The sequence below is a fragment of the Petaurus breviceps genome, unplaced genomic scaffold, assembly GCF_028583685.1.
Source record: "Petaurus breviceps papuanus isolate PSGF00001 unplaced genomic scaffold, PetGlider_PUasm1.0 90847, whole genome shotgun sequence".
Classification (NCBI taxonomy): domain Eukaryota; kingdom Metazoa; phylum Chordata; class Mammalia; order Diprotodontia; family Petauridae; genus Petaurus; species Petaurus breviceps.
The window spans coordinates 22,321,317-22,342,297 of NW_027187360.1; the positions used below are offsets into that span (position 1 = coordinate 22,321,317).

General features: G+C 36.7%; 1 protein-coding gene across 6 annotated transcripts in view; it reads right to left on the bottom strand.

Annotated features, from left to right (window-relative positions):
• Window positions 1-9,726: 9,726 nt before the first annotated feature.
• Window positions 9,727-20,981, bottom strand: part of DIDO1 (death inducer-obliterator 1) — a 70,777-nt gene continuing 59,522 nt past the window's right edge. For all 6 annotated transcript variants that reach the window (XM_069072573.1, XM_069072571.1, XM_069072572.1 and 3 more), the window contains one exon: window positions 9,727-15,065. In XM_069072573.1, the coding sequence (XP_068928674.1) occupies window positions 11,395-15,065 (3,671 nt within the window). In that variant the 3' untranslated portion in view covers window positions 9,727-11,394. The remainder of the gene's footprint in view (window positions 15,066-20,981) is intronic.

The following is a 20,981-nucleotide window of genomic DNA, read 5'->3' on the forward strand; positions in this document are numbered from 1 at the left end:
CAAACTCATCTAATTGCCTAACAAAGCTTAAAAGATGCCAAAATGACACATACAGAGAGACATACATATCTCCACTTTTCTTGGTTTCATCATTTTCTCCTCAAATCTGGAGGAATCTCAACTAGAAAGCCCAGTATACTCACCAATCTACCCCTTCAATAATGATCAAGTATATGAGGGGAAAGTAATGGCAATAAAAGAAGAATCAGCCTACTACAATGGAGAGAGCTCTGGTTTTGGAATCCAAGGGTCTGATTTGAATCTCATCTCTGCAATTTACTTTCTATGTGACTGCCTAATGATCTGGCTAATCATTTCACCTCCCTGGGTCTTAGTCTCCTCATATGTAATATGAGGGTTTGGATCAGAAGTTCCCAAAGTGGGGGGCCCTGGACCGATAGGGGGTGAGGAGCAGTAGTAGCCTAGGGGGCAGTTGGGGGTGTAGAATAAAAATAAGGGGACTGGAAACATAAGGAAAGATGAGAAGAAAATTTTGAAAAACCGTTTGCACGTTTCATCTGTTCTCTAACATTTAAAATCGTAGTGATTACATTATTTTCCAAATGAACACACAAAATGCAAGTTATACTTGATCAGTGGTCAAGTCTGTCAACTAGTCAACAAGTGTTAGCAAGCTAATGTGTCATGAATTGTCAGGAGGTAAACATGCATCAGCAGGAATACGTAAATGTAATAGCTTGTTTACAATACGTTACCATATGGTTACGTGATGCAATATTGCATCATCAAAATTTCAGTGGGGGGGTAAGCCACAAATTTACAATACATTATTAAATTTAAGAGGCATCATTTAAAAATATTCCATTTTTTAAATGACAATTATTTTTTAAAAACTGTTAAAGAGTTAAAGGAAGTAAATTTGGGGGGGGGGGGCGCTGAGTAAATTTTTTTTAAAGGGACAGTAGGCCAAATAAGTTTGGAAACCTCTGGACTAGATGGCCTCTAAGATCATTCCAGCCCTAAATCTATGACCCAGTAGTACTGTTCAAAAACTATATGTGCTCTATGGCTAGTATTTTGTTTAATCTATGAAGTCTTCAAAGTGAATACTCTTCACTGATACAGATTACAACCCAATCCACATCCTCTCATCTTGCTCAACTGTTCTTTTATGTCCTCTCATAAAACCTCCATAAGAGAGCCACCCAATGGACAAGGAGGCTATCTCTGATTCTCTTAACATTGTATAGATACTTATAGAGTCTCTGTACTCTCCTTCAATTATTCTTTGCTCATGCTACATGACCAGTCCAATTTTTATGTTGCTTCTGCTCTGTAATTCCCAGTTGGTGATGTACTACAGTCTCTTTGTGTCCACCATGTACTTTTCTGTTACCTAAAAGATGACCATCAGCTGGGCTCCGGCTCCCACCACCTCCAATTCATGTAAAAGGTAACTTGGAACAAACTTTGGAGCTACAGAACCCACAAAATGACACAGAGAAGCTAACCTCCCGCTGAGGACAGCCCGGCTCGGTGGTAGCAAGCCGGCTTTTTTTTTTTTTTAATAAATAACCATAACATTTTATTACCTTTAAGACAAAACTTGTATTGAAAAGATTTTTATGTAACAAGATAAGAAAAGCAATAACCAATTTAACTAGCTGATAAGCTAGATTATGCATAGCAAGTTACTTCTATTACCCAGGGAAGAGCATGGACCCTTTTGTGATTTGGTGTTTGTTTGTTTTTCCCGTTTTCCTGTTTTCAATATCAAACCATACAAAGCACAAATGTACTCATGTGGTCGGTCAGTGCACAGGACTGGGAGAGCCCTCCCCACCCCCCACCCCCACCCCAAGACAGTTTTTTTGTTCCTTACACTCTGATTTTTTCAAGTGTGTGTTTGTTTCTCCCCAGTCTGAATTTACATGAAAAGAAAGACCCGGTGGTGGTAGTGATTTTCTTCTACTGTGCAGTAAGAAAAAATATTCACAACAAACATGACAATAGAGAGCAAACAATATTTCTACACAAGTTACTTGATACCTCTGTCACTTAATTATAAGAAAGCATTTTTTAAGGACATATACCAACAAAACTAGCAAAGTGTTACAACTTAGAATAAATTAATCCAAAGGAAAAATAACTTTATATATATATATATGTATATATATATATCATATCATATATTTATATATACACATACACACAATAAAATGACACAATAATATTCTTCTTCCCATAGTTTAAATGAACAAACCACCATGTGGAAGCTTCAGTTCCTGGCCTGCAGACTGTAGGGAGACCAATTGCTCTTGCTTTAACCTGCTTGGATCTGGATTGCAGTCTAGGGTGGAGGTCCTGAGGTGTGTGATCAGCTTGCCAGAGCGTGTGGAGGCTTCAGAGAGGGCACCCAATTAATACCTTCAGCAGCTGAGAAAACCCCAGTGTTTCGTATGAAGCTCCCCTGTCTGGTAGCAGAGTCCTACTGTGGCAAAAAGCCCAAAAGTCAAGTGATTGAGTGGCAACATGAGTAAATGAGGGAAGCAGAGCAAACAAAAGAATCCAACATTAGACTCCTATTTTGGAGACAAAAAGGATCAAAGCTTGGAACAGGAGGAAGATAGTAAAGTCAGAACTCCTGCACTAAAAGCTTCCAAGAAAAATATGAGCTGGTTACAGGCCATAGAGGAGCTTAGGGTTTTGAAAACCAAATAAGAGAAGTGGAGGAAAAATTGGGAAGAGAAATGAGAATAATGCAAGAAAATAATGAAATGAGAATCAGTAACCTGACTGAAGAAAATAACACCTTAAAAAATAAACTACCTCAAATGGCAAAAGAGGCTCAAAAAGGCAATGAGGAGAAGAATGCCTTAAAAAGCCAAATTTGCCAGATGGAAAAAGAATCTCAAAAGCTCACTGAAGAGAATCATTCTTTCAGAATTAGGTTGGAGCAAATGGAAGCTAGTGACTTTATGAGAAATCAAGATACTATTAAACAGATCCAAACAAATGAAAAAATAGAAGGCAATGTAAAATATCTTATTGGGAAAACCACTGACCTGGAAAATAGATCCAGGAGAGATAATTTTAAAATTATTGGACTACCTGAAAGCCATGAAAAGAACTAGAAATCATCCTTCAAGAAATTCTCAAGGAAAACTGCCCTGATGTTTTAGAACCAGAGGGCAAAATAGAGGTTGAAAGAATCCACAGATCACCTCCTGAAAAAGATCCCAAAAAGAAAACTAGGAATATTATAGCCAGGTTCCAGAGTTCCCAGATCGAGGAGAAAATATTACAAGCAGCCAAGAAGAAACAATTTGAAAATTGTGGAAACACAATCAGGATAACACAGGATCTGGCAGCTTCTACACTGAGGCATTGAAGGGCTTGGAATATGATATTCCAGAGGGCAAAGGAGCTGGGATTAAAACCAAGAATCACTTACCCAGCAAAACTGAGTATCACATTTCAGGGGGAAATATGGTCATTCAGTGGAATAGAGGACTTTCAAACATTCTTGATGAAAAAACCAGAATTGAATAGAAAATTTGACATTCAGATACAAGAAGCAAGAGAAACATGAGAAGGTAAACAGGGAAAAGAAATCATAAGGAACTTATCAAAGTTGAACTATTAACATTCCTTCATGGAAAAATGATAATTGTAACTTATGGAACTTTTCTCAGTATGAGAATAATTGAATGGAATATACACACACACATATGTCTATATAGGAGGGTATATAGGTATGTGAATATGTGTACAGGTATACATAGAGGGCACAGGACTAGTTTAATGGGAAGGGATGATACTTAAAAGCTGAAATTAAGAGGTGAGAGAGGAATATAATGAGAGGAGATAGGGAGAGACAGATTGGGGTAAACTATCTCACATAGAAGAGGTAAGGGAAAATGGTTACAATGGAGGGGAAGAACAGAAAGTCAAAAGGGAATGGGTCAACATATTCTCATTGAATTTGGCTTAGGGAGGGAATGACATACACCCTAAATAGGGTATCACACCCTACAGGAGAGTAGGGGGGGAAGGGGATGAAAGGGGGGATGATGGAAGGGAGGGCAGGAGGAGGGGGAGGGAAGTTGGAAGCACACACTTTTGAAAAGGGACAGGATCAAAGTAGAGAATAGAACAAATGGGAGGTGGGATAGGAGGGAGAGAAATATAGTCAGTCTTTTACAATATATCTACTGTGGAAATATTTTGCATAGCTACACATGTACAACCTATATTGAATTGCTTGTCTTCCCAGTAAGGGTAGGTGACAAGGGAGGAAGGGAATGAATCTAGAATTCAATTAAAAGCAAATGTTAAAATACACACACATATACTATTATCAATATTATTTTACATGTAAATGGGAAATAAGATATACAGGCACTGGGACATAGAGATCCACCGTGCCATACTGGAAAGTTGGAGGGGGGGTATGGGAGAGAGCAGATTGGAGGAGGGAATATTCAGTGGGATTGCTATTTGGGGAAAAACGGGGAGAAAATTTGTAATTCAAAATCTTGCAGAAATGAATGATGTAAACTAGAAGTTAATAAAGCATTTGATAAAAAAAAAAGATGACCATGAATTTGAATCCTTTAGTGATTGGAACATTCAAACCTCACAGTTGTACATCAAGATTTATGTGTTAAGAAGATGAGGGAGAAAATTGGGATTATTGGAAGTGTATGCAATATTCCACTTTTTCTCTCGTTTATTTCTGGATTTAGCTCATTGTCCATATGAAGTGTCTGTTCAAGACACACACACACAGTCTAATTTTATGGGTTATTCAACTAACTGAATGGTATAATCTGAACTATACAAAGAGTGTCTCTTGCCAGACCCTTGAAGTAGTATGGCACAGTAGAAAGATGACTGGATTTAGAGTCAGAGGTGAGTGCAGATTTTGTCTCTGAGCTTGTTACCTATATGACTTTAGGTAGGCTATTTTGCCCTGGCAGTTCTCAGTTTCCTCATACATAAAATAAAAGTTATACTACCTATTCTCTGAGATCCCCTCTAGATCTATGATCCTAAGCTTGTGAATTTCTTTTATGAGATTATTGTTGTGGAGTTTGATGGGATTAACACAATGCCATCCATAAACAAGAATCTGGAGAACCATATTGTCACTAAAGAATAACAGTAAAATGATCAACCTTAATAAAATCAACTCTAAAATGCACTTCATTTGTAATTTTTTTGTGGTAAATATAGTGGAATTCAGCATAATATGTTGACTACATCCTGAAAAAAATGACCATAAAAGTGGAGGAGAAAACCTGATTTAAATATTTGCCAGTGCTAGATATCTTTTAACTGAAATGTCTTCTATCACAAATAGTTGAGTCAAGATCTTAAAAACACTTGCTGTGAGCCAGGGACTGTGACTTAAGTGCTGTTACCATCAAATCAGCTTAGTGACAATATGAAAAAATTTGAACTTGATAGTTGCTATGATGTTGATTCTGTGAAAGGATTTAGAAATAGTTGAGCAGCAATTGATCGAATTTCAATCTCTTAACTGCTGTTTGGTGCCTTCTGTTTGGCATTTAATTTGGTGTCTTCTTTGCCTCACAAATTTGGGCTTAGCACAGGTAGAAGAATATAGACTTTTTCCCTAGTCCAAGTTCCAGTTAGCCATTGGTACTAGTAAAAAGTGGGGAAAGGATTAATATTTCTTTACAGATGAACAGCTCTTCTGTTCTATGCATGCATACTTTTACATACTCCTAATTATTTGGGGGATATTCTTATTACAAAATTCTTGTAGTTTGCTTCCTGCTTCAGGTTTCTACTCTAATCTTCAGTACCTTCTGAAGAATGTTGACTTTCATCATGTCACAATTCTATTGAAATCTTACAATTCCTATGTGATACCACCCTGTGTCAAAGCATCTGCCAATTTTTTTATGGTTTTCTACTCTCCTTAGCCAATTTTGTTGTGCATTATTCTAATGGCAAATGCTCCAGATCTTGTCAGTCAACAAACATATATTACTATTTCCAGGCACTGTGCTACATGCTAAGGATACAAAGGAAGGCCAAAGCACCATCCCTGCCCTTAAGGGGCTTACATTCTAATGGGAGAAAAAAAGTAAACATGGAAATACAAGATACACACATACAAGATATATATGATGTAAATGGGAGTTAATCTTAGATGGAAGACAGGGAACAGGAAAAGAGGTGTGTGTGTGTGTGTGTGTGTGTGTGTGTGTGAGAGAGAGAGAGAGAGAGAGAGAGAGAGAGAGAGAGAGAGAGAGAGTTGAGTCTTGAAGGAAAGTGTAGAACCTAGGAGGATAAAGTGAGAAGGGAGTATTCCAGGTAAGGCAGACAAGTCTCACAGACACAAAGTTGGAAGGTGGAGGGTTGTGTATGAGAAAAAGTAAGGAGGCCAGTGTAACTAGATTGTAGATTACATGAAAGGGAATAAAGTTTAAGATTAGAAAGGTAAGAAGGGACCTGGTTGTGAAGGGCTTTAAATGCTAAACAGAATATTTGATATTTGATACTAGAAGGAATAGATAGTCACTCAGAATTTATTGGAGAGTTGAGGGAGGGGGATATGACATGGTCCCATAGCTTTTGGAAAATCACTCTGACAGCTATGCGGAGGATGGTTTGGACTGGAATTAGAAGGAAAAGGTGACGGGTGAAGCAATTTTCAGAGGAAGAAATCCAAGCTATCAATAGTCATATGAAGAATGCTTTAAATCCCTCAGAGGGAAATGTAAGTCAAAGCAATTGTGAAGTTCCACATCACACCCATCAAATTGGCAAAGTTGACCAAATAGGCTGTGGTTCACTGTTGGAACTTAGTCCAGACACTCAAGAGTATTTCCAATATGCTAGAAAGCAATTTGGAACTATGCGCTCAAAGTTATTAAACTATCCTTACCCTTTAACCCACTGACAGAACTAACTACTAGGTCTGGTCCCCAAATTGATCAAAAAGGAAAAGGACCCATATATAAAAAACTATTGATAACCATTTATACATGGGCTACCCACATGTTTGAATGCCAAAGTCAATTTTACAGAGAACTCACACAAAGCAAGCATCATATGGTGGTCATTAGAACTGATATGAGGACACTCAAAGTTTCTTTGAAGAACCTAGAATTGCTTGGATGACATGGGAGATACTGGCAAAGGACCACCTAGCATTGCGTACCTGCCTCCAAGAAGGTGTTGTGCTCTGTTAGTATAACAGAACTGCAGTAGCTCAGAAGAAACTCGAGATGCACAGATTTAGAGAACCCACCCCAAATGTTCATATGGACTATTTGTCCAACCTGTGGTAGAGCATTCTAAGCTCATATTGGTCTGATCAGCCAGTCAGACACTCTGCATTGACTGTAACACAGTGATGTCATTTTGGTCCTCTGAGAACAAAGGACAACAACTAACCATAAGTTTTCTTTTTTTTTTTTTCCCCTTGTTGACAAATAACTAGAAACCAGTGGGGGTACTTATCAGTTGGAGGAATGGATAGACAAATTATAGTATGTGAATGTAATGGGATCCTATTATGCCATAAGAAAGAAAAGGGACAGTTTCTAAGAAACCTAGAGAAGACTTGTAGGTACTGATATGTATCTAAATGATAACAAGTTATAAAATACCAACACTATAAAGACAAATGACTTTGAAATATTTAAGTACTCTCATCAATGCAACCACCAACCTCAATTCCAGAGGATTCAAGACAAAACATGTTAGCCACCTCCAGACCAAGAGTACCAATTAAGATATGTACTTTTTGGACATGATCCTTGTCCCCTAAAAGTATAAGTGGTGATGAGGACCTAAATGGAGAAAGAGGTGTAATAATGTGAGCTGTTGGGGAAGTAAAATTAAGATAGGATAGATGGGGTGAGTGAATGAGCAGTTGGGGATGAGCCCAGCAGAGCCCTTTCAGCCACTACTGCGTTACTATACCTATGATGTTTCTTTGCTTGTTTTACTTTTCCTGAAAAATCACCCATCCCCTCTCTCCTGGTTGTTTCCCAGGCCAGTTCTAGGATAGCCTCCTTTGTAAAGCCTTTTATGACTCTTATCTAGACTATACCGATTCCTCCTTCCTTTTTCACTATTTTCTTCTGCATAATTTAGAACAAAATAGTTGATTTTCTGTGTGGATATGTATAGATATGAAGTGCCATGCAATGGTTCTCAAAATGTGATCCAAGGACTCCTGGCAGTACCCAAGGTTTCTGCAGGGGCCCCCTGAGGTCAAAACTATTTTCATAATAATACCAAATCATTTGATTTCTAATACAGTAAATATAAATAAATACAGTCCACATAAGCAAAGGCTCTCTGGGGGAGAGGTCTCTTCAACTATGTTTTAAGACAGCAAAGGAATCAAGAGACCAAAAAACTTGCCAAAAGACCAACCTGGATTCAAGTTTTACCTCTGACATATACTGGCTGACTGTGGGTTAGGAGCCAAAAACTTTAAATCGCAGAGGTGCTGACCTATACCAAGTTTTCTTGTCACTGACTTCCCTATGACAATGAAATAATAAATCCAATCCTGTGAAATCACAATTACCTCAAATCCTTGTCATATGTCATCCTGGCTTAATTTTCCAAATTGCTGAAGGTCAGTTCTCTTGATAAAACTTAACCATTTGAAATAGATATTAGCTTAACTTAAATAAAAGTTGCTTGATCTGCATACATTGACATAATAGTTGCTACATCTTTTTAAAAGAGGGCCCTATTTTGTTCTCAGCTGGGTTTTGGAGGTGAGGTTTCCTTGATAAGAGGCTTAATAGGCTAGTTTTTGGTTTTCTCTACTAAAATTTAAGCTACTTTGGCTGGGACTCCATAGCTAGGACTACCTCCCTTATCGGCTGCCAAAACAAGCGAGTCATTACATTTTCTCATCTTTAAACAGCACCTACCTCAGAGGGTTGTTGTGAGGATCAAAATTTACTTGAATAAAATGCTTTGCAAACTTTAAACTGCTGTTAATACTGTCTACTTTTACATCCCACAGAAACTAGCATGCTTCGTTATCAAATGAGGTTAGACAAGATGGCCTCTGAGGTCCCTTCCAGCTCTAGATATATGATCCTATCCACCAAGCAAGATTGTGGAATACAATGTTATTCTTCAAAGTCTGCTTAGACTCTACTTAGTACTTTCCCATTATAAAAAGCCTATAATGCTGAACTTCAGCTTTCTTTAATGATCAAGGATCTTGTGAATGTGTTTGGGGCTGGGAAATGTGGGTGTAGGCCATACCATTAAATTCCAGCTCTAGATGTAAAAGGGACCTCCTAATACAGATGTGCAAAGTGAGGCCCAGGAGGAGGGCTAAGTGACATGCTTACTAAGAACAGGAAACCAGAAAAGTCTTCTAATTCCAAAGTGAGTGTTCTTTTCATTATCCTATGTTTTTTTCCAGGACACATTAAAATTTTATTTAATTATATAGATTGATGAGGTGAGTTTGTACTCTCTCCTTTATTTGTACTTTAAACAGAGTAAATTATTATAGGTGAGAGTTCTGATTAGTTGAATTCTAATTAAATCTTCTTGTTGTAAAAGTTAATTCTACATACCAAAATTTTAATTATGATTATTCAAGTTAATTTGTATTCTGAAGCACTATTCTAAGCTTAAACTTATGAAAGGTATCCACAAAATAAGATTCAATAAATTACTATATTCTACTGCAAATTTTTCTAGAAAAATTGGTAGAGATCAGGTAATGATAACAGATTCATAAACATTTTGTAGATGTTTATTCTACTTACAGTAACAAAAACCTATGAAGTTCCATGTTTTAATGTACAGTGATATACTTTGCAATATAAAATACAATTTACAGAATTTCTATCAAGTAAACCTAAACAAACACACAATTTTTTTTACATTTGTGTATTTAAATTAGAAACATTTTAGTTAAAAAAAAACTTACATCATATTAGATGTTTGAGCTTTACATCTATATGTAATTTAACATTCTAACTCTTGGTTTATAATACAAATCATCCAAATTACTAAGTTGCTGATGGCTTCAGAACTTAAAAATTTGTGCCTATATAAACTGTAAAACCTGTAGTGATGTATAGTGGAGTAATACACTCCAAGAAGCAAATGATAATATTTTCTCATTTATATTTGCAAAAGTAGTTTATGAAAATATAAAAAAATTATCAAATTGTATTTGTACAGTCAAATAAATTAGCAAGGTTTTTTCTATTTCACACTTTAGTACTTGAAAATAGATGAAAAGAAGCAATATACTGTATTTCACAGTGAAAAGCTTTCCACTTAGTTTGTAGTACTTCAACTTATATCACTTTTACTTTCATAAACTTTATGCAAATATTTTTCTATTTTCAGTGGCAAACTTTTAAATACACCATCCTTATGTAGAACTGACAAATATCAGCAGTCCTAGGGACATTTTGCCTAGAAATTACTGAAGAACTGCTTTAGAAAGCACTATTCTACAAACAAAATGTTCCCGATTATTCAAACCAAAGAAACAGCTTTAAAAATATCCTTAATTGGTTTATTTCTCTCACTTTTTGCATTGTGTTTGTAGAATTTAAATTATTTTTCAATGAACTGACATTTATAAGCTTGACAGATTTCTACTTGGACACACAGATGTTACTTTTTATCAAAGTTCTTTTTTAACAGTATTTTTATAAGGCAACATAGAAAAATTAGGGGGAAAAGGTCAAGGTTTTTCTTTTTAGTTTGTTTCCTGGTTGAACACTATCCTTTACATCAAAAAGATAGTCATTAATATAAGCTTTGTACTTCTTAACACTCCGTTAATTACAAACTACTAATACTGTGTTCTTTCACAATCACTTCATAAATACATGCAGTCCACCTATAGTAAAATCAGCACAGGACACAAATACATGACCCTCTTGTAATGCACATACTAAGAAACCTATAAAAAAAATTTTTACGCAAAAATACTACATGTGAGATGTAAGTAAAGGTATGGCTCCTAAGGTCCAATGAAGTTCCCTTAAAAGTTTACAATACAGTCAAGTTATTGGAAAACATAACTTTTTAATTTGAAAAAAGCAATATGCTTTTTATAAAAAATTTTCCCATTTTTGTATTAATTTTAAATGGAAATTTTAAGAGTTAAGTAAAAAAAATCATTTCAGAATTGTAAAGATGTGAAATTTCGTAAGAAAACATATTGTACACAAAATTACAGTAAGTTGAAGTCCAGAATGGTTCCACTCCATCTAATTTCATAGTAGTTTCAAAAACTATTTTCCTTGAACACATTTTGTAAGGCTGGCTTTAAAAGGGATTTTTTGCAATGTTGAGTATATACAACCAAACCCCACATATATATATAATATGTATATATACACACATAAGTCATAAGCATGGGGTGTAATTATTCTCAAGCATTTATGTTTGAATATTAGTTGATGAACCTTCTGTTTCAGTTGATTTTTGAGCTTCTTTCTGTTCTTCTGGCTTTGAATCCCTACTACTCTCTTTACTTTTACTTCTGTCTTTACGGTCTTTTCCTCTATCTCGTTCTCGGTCTTTTTCCCGGTCCCTGTCGCGTTCTCTATCCCTTTCTCTTGTTCGATCTCGATCTCTGTCTCTGCTTCTTGATCTGTCTCGATCCCGTCTCCTGTCTCGGTCCCTTTCACGGTCCCGATCTCTATTTCTGCTTCTCTCTCTGTTTCTGTCCCATTCCTTGTTGCGTTCTGATTCCCTATCCTTATCCCTATTTTGATTCCTTTCTTTATTTTTGTCCCAATCTCTATTAGAGTCTTTTTCTCTGTGTCTTTCCCAATCTCTGTTTCTATCCCAATCTCTTTCCCTGTCTCTACTCCAATTTCGGCCACGCTCTCTTTCCCAGGGTTTCCCATGATCTCGGTCCCTTCTTCTATCTTCAAAACCTCTACCTTGTCTATTTTCTGAGAGCTGGGTTTCAGGTTCATCTGATGACTTTTCCTTAGTGCTTCCTTCAAATCTTTCTCGCTGTCTCCCTTCAAAAGTCTGATTTCTATATTCATGACTTTTGCCATCTTGGAAATCAGATGCTGGCCACTGTGAGTCTGACTCTGGAGCCTGTCCTGATACATTTGCTGGCAAAGAAGCAGATGGACCAGCTTCTTCCCATCTCTCCTTCCTGTGTTGTGGTGGATGGCTTGGAAGTTCAAGTAGTGGTCTTGGAGCAGGTTTCATACCCTGTGGAGATTGTCCCTGAAAGTGAAACCTTGAAGGAGGCTGTTCGTTTTTTTCTGAAAATGGAGCAGATCCCCTTGGCCCAAACTGAAGGGGTGTTGGACCCCTCTGGTTTGCAAATCTTGGTGGTGAATTTACTCTTTGTTCTTCAAACTGCTGTGGTTGAATAACCCTTGGTCCTGGCATAAAGTTTGGTGCTGGGCCTCGAGGACCTTCAAATTGGTTGGGATGTGGACCCTGGGGACCTTCAAACTGGTTGGGATGGGGGCCTCGGGGACCTTCAAACTGGTTGGGATGGGGGCCTCGGGGACCTTCAAACTGATTGGGATGGGGACCCCGGGGTCCTTCAAACTGGTTTGGATGGGGACCCAGGGGACCTTCAAACTGGTTTGGATGGGGACCCCGGGGGCCTTCAAACTGATTGGGATGGGGACCCCGGGGGCCTTCAAACTGGTTGGGATGAGGACCGCGGGGGCCTTCAAACTGATTGGGATGGGGACCTCTTGGCCCCACAAAATGTCCAGGTGGTGGTCCCCTTTGACCTCCAAACTGACTAGGAGGAGGACCTCCTCGGGGTCCCTTAAACTGAGATAATAAAGGTCTTCTTTGTCCTCCAAATGGGAAAGGCACTGGGGCTCTATTTCCCATAAACTGAGATTGTTCTGGCCCTTCAAACTGTGAAGGAGGGTTGGTCATCTCACTATACTGGGAATCTTGAAATTCCCTTTTTTCCCCATGGGGGTCTCTACGATCTTCAAACTGGGATGGTGCCACTCCTCTAGGTCCACCAAGATAAGAGGGAGAAGGACCTCTGGTGTCACCAAAAGGAGGTGGTCCATGTTGTCCAGAGAACAATGAAGGAATAGATGCCTTCTGTCCCCCAAACCTGGTAGATGAAGGCCCTCTTTGTCCCTCTGAACTAGAATTATTTTCTTCTGAAAACTGAGGTGTTGGTCCCCTTGGTCCTGGAAAGTTGGGTCCATGAGGTCCTGAAGTAGCTCCGTAATTCCTTGATGTAGGTTCATTTTGTCCCTGAAACTGTGATTGAGGTGGGCCTTTTTGTCCAGATAAAGAAAACGAAAGAACTCCTCTGTTATCATCATGTTTGGATTGTGAACCTCTTTCTCCCTCATCCTGAGCAGCTGAAGAATCATTTTGTTCTGCAAACTGAGGATTTCTTCTATCTTCATATTGGGATGAATTAAGAGATTTTTCCTGAGATGTAAAAACTGTATTTGAGAAAGAACTGCTTGCTCCAGTTGGTGAATTAAAATTTTGCCCATCATTCTGCACTGGGAAATTTGGTTGAAAGGATGCACTGGGAGGTGTTGGAAGGAGGACTTTTCGTAAAGGTTTAGAGGAACCTTCTGATACTGATGGATGTGCATTTTCAAGATGATGTTTGGATGTATTTTCTGAATTTTCACTCTTATCATTTTGTCCTTCCTGATCAAGAATAACAATAGCTTTTTCACTTGGAACCCACTTATCATTACTATATACCAACTGAGTAGCTGGATTCAATTCTTTTTCTTCTTGCAGTGGTATAGGCAACTGACCCATATTAACAGCTGCAGAAGGTTCTCTCATAGGTGTTCCACTATGTGAGGAACTAGATGGTGGCTTTAACAAAATTTCACTTTCATTATTTTCTGTAGCTATTCTTCTGGCCTGTCGTGGATCCCTACTTTGTCTCACATCTGAGCTTTGGCTTCCTGCCTGAGTTAACTGATTTGATGCTGAAGATGAATCTGACTTCTCTGCAGTTTGTTGCTCTTGTTGAAATAATTCAGTCTTTGTCAAAGATGACTTTGGAGGTGGTGACATCAATGCATCTGACACTGAAAAGTGAGCCATGGAAACACCAACTGCAGCCCTCTGCTGTCTAAGTGCTTCTTCTTGTTCTTCTAGTTGCCTCTTCTGTTCCTCTATTTGCTTATTTAATTCTTCAAGCATTTTTTGTTGTTCTACTAAGGAAGAAGGAGCAGACATGTCAGTCACATAATCAGATGTCCTCTCTGTGGAATTTTTACTATCTGTGCACATTTTATTAGGTAAGTCATCAATAGTAACTTTAGCTTCTTCTAAAATAGTTTCATCTTCTGGGTCATAAGCCACATCTTCCCTCTCTGATACTTCAGAAGGTTTTTCAAGGTCATACCGTTTTTCATTTTCAGTAATTTGAGTTTCAAAAGCTTTCTCTGGATCATATTCTTCTTCAGGATCATATGGTCTATCATCCTCTTCCTCCTCTAGAGTTTTATCTTTTGACATTTTGCCAAATTGCTGAACAATTGGATCTAATAAAGGAGTTGCCGGTACTCCTTCATCCACAATTATCTTAGACTCCTGGTTTAAAGTTGAAGTAAGTTCAGAGTCCTTAGCAGCTGAGTCAAATGATTTCTTCTTTCCAAAAAGAGTTTGTAAGATGTGTTCTAAGGGTGAAGCTGTTTTTGAACTAGATGAGTTACTAGGGGAGGAAATTGTAGTTGTAATAGTTGCTGATGAAACTGATGGAGTTGTGGTGTTCGTAGTCCCTGTTTTAAGTGATGACAGTATTTTTAATACTGATGATGATGTTGGTGGATCTGGGAGTGGTGGTGGTGGTGGTGGAGGTGGCGGAGGTGGTGGTGGTGGGGACCCAGGTGGTGTGGTACTGACACCAGTATCTGCAGAATAGATCTGATACTTTGACTGTTTCTTTTCAGACTGAGAAGATGTAACCCCTTTGGGATAAACTAACAACTCAATTTCTTCCTGTGTTTGAAGTTTACTTCGTTTTTCTTCCATCTTATCCAACTCTCCAGCATTCGAAGGTCTCTTTACTTTTTGACAGATTACTAATCCCAGTATTATATTTGGTCGTGGTGACTCAAGACCTAGGGGAGAGAAGTACATGTTTTAGAATGCAGGAAAATAAGTTTTATTATTTAACAATAATATCTTCCTGTAGAAAGCCTTAGTAGAATTTCTACCTATAAACTATTAGTGGGCACATGAAAAGTTCTTTAATTTTAAATTACAAAGCACTCTTTTTATTGTTGAACACTGACAAAAAAAAATAGTCATTAGTCATCACAAGCCTCAAAAGGTTAACAATTTACATTAGGGTAACAAAAATGTCATAACCACAGAACATTTCCAATACTCAAGTGTCTTCTTAAATTCATGCTTTGTCATGCTCTTGATATTTAAAAAAAAAAAACATTGACACAAGTATCTAAAAAGTAAAAATAATTTATATTTTAAAAAACACAATGTCTTCTCAATCAGCTATATGGCATCTATTCATTAACAAAAGGGGAAAAGCTTCTTCCAATATAGAGTAACTTTCTTGAAACTATACATCTGAATTGTGAATTTATTTTCTAAAGCAGGGCACAGCAATAATATTAATAGCTACCACGTACATAGTACTTTAAAATTTGCAAGGCATTTTACATATATTAGCTCACTTGGTTAATAAAGTATAAGGTAGGGGCGGCCAGGTGGCTCAGCAAGTAAGAGCACCGGCTCCAGTGTCGGGATGACCTGGGTCAAATCTGGGCTCAGATACTCAGCACCACACCCAGAAATAACTGGCCGTGTAACCTTGAGCAAGTTACTTAACCCCTATTGCTTTAAAAAAAAATAAAGTATAAGGTACTTATAACTTAAGATACATACATATTAAAAATTTACTGTTAAAAATTTTCCATTTGTCTTCAACAATCTTTAAGCATCTAAAAAAATTGGGCATATGAAAAACTGATTTGTTCTAGCAGTAAACAATAGTTTTAACTCCTTGGTATATGTTGTTTTTTTAAAGTACAGTGATAGCCTATTAAACAAATATATGTATAGAAAACATGACATAATAGTGAGGTAGAAGTTTTTATTTCTTGAATTCAGTATTGAAAAGATGTTTGAATATTCTTCATTTGGTGCTTTTCAGATTGCATTTTATAATTTCATTAAAAAAAACAATTGTCTTAGTCTTTTGCTGGTTATCTCAGGAAATGGTAAGAATTAAATCAAGGTGGTAAATCTGAATCCAATATGAATCAATGATCTTAGTACTGTTGACAGATGGAACATTCTCTAATAGATTCTGAATACTCCTTAAACCCAAATAACTCTCAAATGTTTTATAAGGGGGGAAAACATGGTTGGATCAGCAAATAATCCCCTTTATAGGAAATGGGGGTGAGGAGCCCTCAAAAAGGCATGCTTGGTGGTATGTGGCATCATCATCATAGATGAACCAACATATTATTTCTCTCATCTAAATGGTATCCTATGCATATAAAACCTCTTTTCCTGGGGCCAAATGCTATATTATTAGAGGAATGATTATTAGACAAAATTTATACACACAGAAGTACCTAATTTTATCCATTTTAATTTTACCCCTGTAATTCTTCACCAAAATTTTTCAGTGCAGTAATAGACAAAAACCTTTGAAATGTTCCTCTACCTACTCTTTAGAGAAAGTTTTAAAAGTTCCACAGATTTGTCAAAGGAGTGGACTATAGATGAAAGGGTAAGGAAAAATATACATGACACTAGAGAATCAGGCTCTACTTATCAAATATTATACCCTATATATTGTGCATTTACTTTTGGGTAAAATTCAGTATGTAAATACATGCGAAATCACTAAACATTTTATTTTTAGCTAAGACATGAAGAGCTGAGGGTTGTGTTTCGCCTTAAATTTTTTTTAACACTAGTATTGTCAAAATTTGACATCTAAAAAATGTTTAACATCTGATACTGAGAAATTTGTTTTAGCCTAGTGTATTTCCCCACTTTCTAACGAACTAAAATTAATACACAATGGGTAGAGAGCAAATCGTCCTTCAAATCTCCTGTGGGGGAGTTGGAAGTTTTCTATACTTCTATATTCTAATGCTTATTGGAAAATCCTGTATCCATAAAATAATCAAATTATAATTATGTGGGCACTCACTGTACATAAACCAATAGGTCTACTTGAAAACATTACAGGTAAATGTTTCTCTCAAATACTTAAGACTAGGACAAGAGAAGTAGTTTTCAGGTAGCACCCAGGTCCAAAGTGTATCCCTAGATGTGTCATTCACAGTAAGCTGGGCAAAACAAAATTCAGTAGTATGCTGAATGCCGTGGGCTGCTCAGTGACCAGCACTTAGCATGATTTGGAGACGTGAATAAGAAATGATCAGGACATGAAGGTAGTTCAAGGAAGAATGATGAACTCCATTTATTGATCCTTAGGACAAGGTTTTTATAGAGCAATGAGACAAAGGAAGGGGACTCAAGTATTCTTACTTGATCTTAAGTCGGTCATATCCTGGAAGTAGCCTGGCAGTAAGGCTTTTGTTCTCTAGGTTCCAGAAAGTCTTAGGAAGAGTCAGTTAACTCCTTTCATCTGCAGTCACATTACAAAGGATGCTCTTGAGAGCTGGCTTCAAGGCCAGAAACCAAAGCCGCATCATCAAGTACATCTGCATGGCAATTGACCACCAAAGAATTCAAACATTTTGGTTTTGAACAACTGAAGTCTTGGGGCAGAGACTGTTGGTCTCAGAACTCAAACAACATCCTTTTAAGTGTAACCCATATCAAAAGACCCAAGGAGAAAGCTTAACAAAGCTGCATCTCCAAGAGCCTTCTATGGGGAACACAGCGAGATCTTTATCTGAGTCCTGGATCAGGCCTCTTTGGCTCCCAATAGTTGAACTAGAGGGACTTCACTTAGGAGGTTAACAACTCTTAGATGTAATAACACCCTCATCTATTATTAATGGAGTTGTTTAATCTAAATTTTTCTGTAGATTAACATTTGGGTCAAACACCAAATAATTTAATGTAACCTGGTTACCCATTCCAATTAGTTTGAATCCTCATGTTACCAGAACTATAATAGTTGAGTAATACTATTGAATGACTTGATTACTTCCTAAATTACAACTTTAATAATAATAAAAAAAAACTGTACCTAAAAGTTATTATCTATTTTAACTTTCTAATTAAAAATTTTTATGACCTGTCACCTGTTCTTAAACAGGTGAGTAGCTATTACAAACCCTCAAACTAGTGTTAAACTGTTTTCGATGTCTAGATCATGCTTTGATTCATCTAGATTTAAGTATAGCTGTGATCTAAATTTCTTGAAATGTGGTCATTTATCTGTTCAAATAAAATTTAAACGTGTTTAATTTAAAACTTAATGAGATGCCCCCTAAACTTACTGAACTTTTGAAAGAATACTTAAAGAAGTTTTCACTTATTACAACAAAACTTTTTAAGCCTTAAATTATATACCCTGCAATAGTTTGGAGATCCAGAGGATCCCCTAGTTTTTCCCCTATTATTAATGTTAGATCATATCCAAATGTAAAATTCTGAAAAGTACAACCTAGTTACTAGTTCTAAAAATTGAAAATCTTCTAAAATATAGCAATAGAAGAGATCATCTTCAACATTTTTTTCCTCATATTTTTGGCTCAATTAAGCAAATGAAATGCTCTGAACACAGCTGAGTCATTATCTACACTAAAAGTTTTTAATGCAAGTCTTTTGTTCTACTCACAAAAACAATACATTTTCAAACTGATCAAAGGGATAGGAAAGAGAATTTTCCAAATTGTTAATGATTTAGCCTTGAAAATACAGCAAAGAACTGAAAGTTTCATTTTGGCTTTAATTAATTTAGCTAGGCAACTTTACTTACTGAATTCTAGTAACCCTTTTCCACTCACCCTTCCAATTTGTTACCCTTATGCATTGCTATTTGGAGAACTATTTGAAAGGTTGCAGAAGACAAGTCGGGTAGAAAAAGTTACATTCTAACTGATTTTTAAAAGATGAAATCTAAAATCCAGGACTGGGGAACCAAAACTTTAGTTTGTATAGTCCCAGATAAGTGATGTTCATTCACTCTATGGATTTCTAAAATCCAAACTTGCTTTCTCCATATATAAATGAGGAATACTACTTACCCACCTCCCTTTTGAGGATTGTCATGAAGTTAACTATTCAAAAAGTAGGTGAAATGAAGGTATTGAGTGGGAAGAATTGTCCCAAACTAGTTGTAGCTAAAAAGTAACATTCCTTACTTCTGGACAAAAGATTTGAAAAGTCTTTCAGAATGACACTGGGCAGTTCTATTATTTCCCACCTATTTATTATACCCCTTGAAAATCAGATGGCCAATACTCATGTATCATGTGTATCGATCTTTTCATTTTATTTAATGTATGTTTCACTTAGGTTAGCATTAAGGGTATTTTTAGTTTAAGACAACAAGCAATTTTAAAAACTAAATTTCTATAGATTAAGAAAATTGACGTTTGATCTAGGGGAGCATTAATCTGAACACAGGTGTTATATCAAAGGCATGGATGGATTAATTTTATTAGTTAAAGTGAAGGTGAGTAGCAGTACCAGGCCTTTGCAGCAAAGAAACAGGCATAATTCTTATTGAGAGGTGTAATAAGGGAAACCATTGAGTTTCTAAAGATGGTTATAACTCACCCTTACTGCATGTTCTAAATGCTTACAAAGGACAAGACTGTGCATTTAATTCTATTAAAATGACTTATACGTTTATAACTAACTCTCCTTCATTTAAAGTGATTACAATGATATGAAAGTTTCTTTTTTCTGTCCCTCTGCCCCCATCCTCCCAAAGTCTAACTGGATAATTGGCTACTATGCTACTCATGATTTTGAACCCCATCAAAACAAAATATTTGCACCTGCTGAAACAGAAATTGTGTGGGAGAGTTATTTGCAATATCAAGCATGACATGTAAAGGGCAATGGCAAAATAGACAGTGGAAATTGTCTCCTCCCCTCCCTCCAGCCACTTTTAGTTCTTAAGTCCCAGATATGTAAGGAATCAATGTGACCCACTGTGCTGTTCAGGTAAAGTACAGAAGTCGTGGTCTTCATTCAGATGTCAGTCCAACAGAATGCCGAAGTCCAATGCCTACATGCCTCCAAGTGTGCTTAATCTCAATTTATCATCTTCTATACACTGAGAACTATGATGTGCTAATATGAAAAGTAATTTTTGTTGCTTATAAAAAGTCTGAGTGTGAGACAAGAAACTTTGTTGATCGTAAGGCCATGCATATATGGGTATGCTACCCAAGACCTACTTTATGTAAATTTAAGGAGACAGTGACCACTTTCCATAAAACATTTTTATTGATTTTGAAGAGGGAGAAAGAGCAATAAATTCCATTCAATGCTATTTGAAAAGTCTGGTTACAATCTTTGTGCAGACAGATTAATACATATACATAAGACCTTAAAAAAGTTGCTTACCTGAAAAAAATTTCACTCACAGAATCTTTTAGCTGATGTCAGAATACAACGAAGGGTGAACACACACACACACACAAATCTCTCCACTAATTTAGATATATATTTAGATGAAGGATCTACCCATTAACCACATCTTACCCATCAAGAAGTCAGAGGCAAAACATGGAAAAAAATTGTAGCTTTTGAGATCCTGAATTAAAAACCTAAGTCATTACACTGCCTCATTATCATTGTACATTGAGAAGTATCAACGTAATGGTTTGGCATATTGTGTTAAACTAGTGTGTCCTTTTCAATTTCATGTCAAACTGGATTAAGATGAAGCTTAAAACTGTGGAAAATAAATCAGTGCAATAGAGTGTCCCATTAAAGGAACATTGCTCAAATATGGGCAAATTTTAAGATAATTTCATTTATTAAAACGTGCACTTTACAATATACTTTGACCGATTCTGTAGAACATAATCATCTGATTAAGGAAGTAATATTGTCAAACT